Source organism: Sinocyclocheilus anshuiensis, unplaced genomic scaffold (genome assembly GCF_001515605.1).
Source record: "Sinocyclocheilus anshuiensis isolate Anshui unplaced genomic scaffold, SAMN03320099.WGS_v1.1 scaffold1272, whole genome shotgun sequence".
NCBI classification, from domain to species: domain Eukaryota; kingdom Metazoa; phylum Chordata; class Actinopteri; order Cypriniformes; family Cyprinidae; genus Sinocyclocheilus; species Sinocyclocheilus anshuiensis.
Genome location: NW_015547713.1, coordinates 441,242 through 445,311, shown reverse-complemented (window position 1 = coordinate 445,311; position 4,070 = coordinate 441,242). Strand labels below are relative to the sequence as shown.

Below are 4,070 nucleotides of genomic sequence, written 5' to 3'. Positions count from 1 at the left end.
GCTCTGCCTGCTCCACCTTGGCTGCCCGATCTGCCTGCTCCGCCATGGCTGCCCGCTCTGCCTGCTTCGCTATGGCTGCCCGCTCTGCCTGCTCCGCCACGGCTCACCGCTCTGCCTGCTCCACCGAAATAAACTGCACTTGGGTTCTCACTTACACTCGCCTTCAGTGGACTAATTTGTTACAGAGGAGTGAGTTTGAAGACCCCTGGTCTAGGAACTCATCTACCTGGAGGGTACAAGATTATGAACACTTATAGTGAATTAACAAACTGAAATCTTGCAATAAACTAATATAAAATTCACATGCAGCACTTTGGGAGAAATGCACTTTATTGTCAATGTTAATACATACACACTACTGTTTAATATGTAGCAGAGTCTAATCTTTTTAACTAGTCAGGCACAACAACTGTCAAAGAATGTTGGTGTGGTATCTCATCACAGCAGCTGTGCTGAGTCAAGAACAATGCTTTTAGAAAAAGACAGAAAAGAGGAATTAGGCTATGATTAGGCTGAATATTTGATTTTGCTTTTTGAAAATGCAGCACTAGTGAGCAAAGCTATAGTGAAAAACGTAAAGGACAATGCTCTGGTAAAGCATTCTGCTTTCTTTGTACTATTATTCAGAGAAAACATTCTCTGAACATCTCATAAAACATATTTCATTTTCAATATAGACACATTTTCAAGTGCACAAGTGTACAACAGTACATTTAAAAAAAAAAACCCACTGCTCACAGCAGAGGACATGTATGATCAAGCTCACAAAGACACAGACACTCTGCACTCTAAGTGGACACCTTTGTGACAACATGCATACACTCACACACACACACGCATTGTGACAATAAATAGTAGAAAGAATCGCAGCAGTAGAGTGAAACTAGGACAGTGTGGATAGCAGACGTGGTACAGATCACCCATTTGACTTAACATGTGATGCCCACCACAGTGGTCAAGTGGGGCAGTTCTTGCAGCAGCTCTGATGCCAGGTGGCTGATGTGGCACCAGGCCTCCTGAACATGCCGTGACTCAGTAGTACGGGCACACACGGCAAACCGCAGAACAAACTTGCCTGCCAGCTGGCACGGTACCAGATGGATCTTACGTGCATTGTTGATCCTCTTCAATAGAGTTTCATTTAATTCATTGGAGCCCTGCAGGGTTTAACACACAGCTCAGTTAGGATATTTTGTAACTGCTCACTGATCTAAAAAATGTGCTAACAAAGACACTTGACTCAAGCAAGTCCAATATATTTAGCATTGCATTATAATTATTTGGACTGCGTTTAAGTAAATCAACCAGCAAAATATATATAATGGTTATTATTGTTAATTAAAATGAACTAAAATAAACATTAATTGAAATAAAATAAAATAAAATACAAAAAAAAACTATTTCAACATTTTCATTTTGTTTAAGTTGAAGTACTAACATAACTAAAATAACAACAACAACAACAAAAAACCTATAAAAAAAATGTAATAAAATGTAATAAAAAAAAAACTATGGTAAGACTTTAGTTTAGGTCACCAATTCTCACTATTAACAAGTTGCTTATTAGAATGCCTATTATTAATATATTGGCTGTTTATTAGTACTATTTATTATGGTCTGCATGACCATATTCTACATCCCTAATCCTACCCAATACCTAAACTTAACAACTTCCTTACTAACTATTAATAAGCAGCAAATTAGGAGTTTATTGAGGCAAAAGTTTGTTAATAGCAAGAATTGGACCTTAAAATAAAGTGTGACCAAACTATACATATTTAAAACAATGACAAAAACACTACAAAATATCTACAACTTTAAAATTAAAATAAAAAATTAAAACAATTATTTTTTTTTGTACCTTTGCCTGAATGCAGATAATTGCATTTTAAGTTTGCAAAATGTAAATGAACATATTGGTAAGTATATTCTCCAAAATATTTTTTATCAAATGTGTATTATGTCTTGTGGTAGCAGAGATATAGCTACAGGTTATTATTATTATTATTATTTTACACTTTGCTGTTGCAATTACTATCAACACAATTTTGTGTAATTTGTGCTGCTCTCTTTGTACATAGTTGGAAATTAAAATCAGTCATACTGCAATTTTCCATAGTTAACCACCTCCGAGAGTCAATCTATTACAACCACAGGAAGAGGTGGTTTTGTTTCTGTAGGAAGAATGTTTTTCTCTGACCTTGAGTTTAAAGCAGACGAGGCCCAACACAACATCTGCTGAGATCTCGAAGCGTTGATCAGCTCTCACCAAAGATTCAAAATCTTTGGCCAGCCCTACATGCTGAAACAAAATGAACAATGCATTTTAGACATGCAAGTAGGCACCTAATAGGCACCTAATTTGTGTAAAACTGACACAGCAACATTGTATGACTAAATTATCATTCATCATGTTAATAAATAAATAATTAGTGGGTGGATGTATGGATGGATAGTTAGAAGGAAATTGTTGTGAAATGTGAAATATATCCCCAAAACTGTAACCCAACAGATCAGAAACAAAATAAATTTAGTTTGAACTGAATGTCAGCCATAAAACGATCAAAGATAACAATAATAATAATAATAATAATAATTAATAAATACATAAATAGGCTAAAAAAGAGAAAACAGAACTTTCATCTTTGGGTGAAATACTTCATGTATACCAGCAGAGGGCAGCCTGTAGATTAAAATAAGCAACCAGAGCAGAGAATGATCATGTGCTAATCATGCAGAATAAATTGTTCTAAATAGATTAAGTTTATCAGTAATCATTTTTTTCAATGCTGATTACTGGAATCAAATCTGACCACACAATTTCCTCATTCTCAGACAGTTATTCCTTATGCTATACTGTCCAGCAGTTGAGAGCTGACCGTTAAACCTGAGTCAATCAGAATTACTGAAAAAATAAGAAGTACAAATGCGGGAAATTATGTTCTTTGATAGATCTTTATTATATTTTACTAATTTTATACTAACAAGAACATTCAAAGAGTTTAAAAATAGGTCCTGTATGCTCTATATTTCTCAACAAACATAGAATCTTCACCAGACCGCATATAGTGCATGTGTAGAACAGAACATATAATGAAGATGTCTTAAAGAATAAAAGTGCACTGATTTGCATCATTCAAAATAGACTGTGGAGCCAAATAAGATGTGACTGGCAAGGCTAACTAGATTGACAGCATGGATTAAAGGCAGTTACCTTGCGGATGTAGGCTTGGAGACCTTTGAGTCCGTACATGCGGAACACAAACCATATCTTGAGAGAGCGGAACCTACGACCCAATGGGATCTGCCAGTGCTGAAGGGAGATGAGATGAGATATGACATATGAACTGTGCTCACATAATTACACATGAATCACAGACACAAACTGGTGCACATACACCTCTGAATATACAGAAGTTTGTAATTCTTATACAAAAAGTGACTGTCTCCTTCTCTCAACACTTATATTTGACTTAAATACACATTAAAATACTTGTTTCTTCCTATATAAAGAACAACTGAGTACACAGAGATAAATAACTGTGGATGAAATTATAGGTTTTGGTTTATACATTGGTTTTGCTTCAACACCAAAATTTATATTGTGCAAAAACTTTGCAAGTATACATGTCAACATATTCTATTAACCCTATCCATAACCATATTTATATGATAACTTATCCAAATAAGTTTATAACCATATTTATTTGTCTATCCTAAATATGTATCATAGTTATTCACTGCTGTTAGCGACTCTATCACAGAAAACGTCTCGGTTACGTATGTAACCCTCGTTCCCTGAAGGAGGGAACGGAGACGTCACGTCGGTAACCGACGAATTGGGGTCTCGCTTAGAGAGACCAATCCACTTCGAGTGTAAACTAAACGAGCCAATGCACATTGGCATGCGATGATTGCGTCCAGCTGCTGCTGATCACAGCGTGAGCATAAAAAGGCAGCCGGTGCAACGCATATCAGCTTTTCGCTGAGGAGCCAAGCCAGTGACCCGGCCGCTCAGCGGTGGTACAGCAGCCGTGGCGACGGGACGTGACGTCTCCGTTCCCTCCTTC

The 4,070-nt window shown here is 36.6% G+C and overlaps 1 protein-coding gene across 1 annotated transcript in view; it reads right to left on the bottom strand.

Annotated features, from left to right (window-relative positions):
• Nucleotides 1–290: 290 nt before the first annotated feature.
• The window catches only part of LOC107704081 (aromatic-L-amino-acid decarboxylase-like), an 18,650-nt gene continuing 14,870 nt past the window's right edge, over nt 291–4,070 (bottom strand). Inside the window, exons 9-11 of the mRNA XM_016506925.1 lie at nt 3,215–3,347; nt 2,201–2,302; nt 291–1,157 (exon numbers count right to left, since the gene is read on the bottom strand). Of these exons, the coding sequence (XP_016362411.1) occupies nt 930–1,157; nt 2,201–2,302; nt 3,215–3,347 (463 nt within the window). The 3' untranslated portion in view covers nt 291–929. The remainder of the gene's footprint in view (nt 1,158–2,200; nt 2,303–3,214; nt 3,348–4,070) is intronic.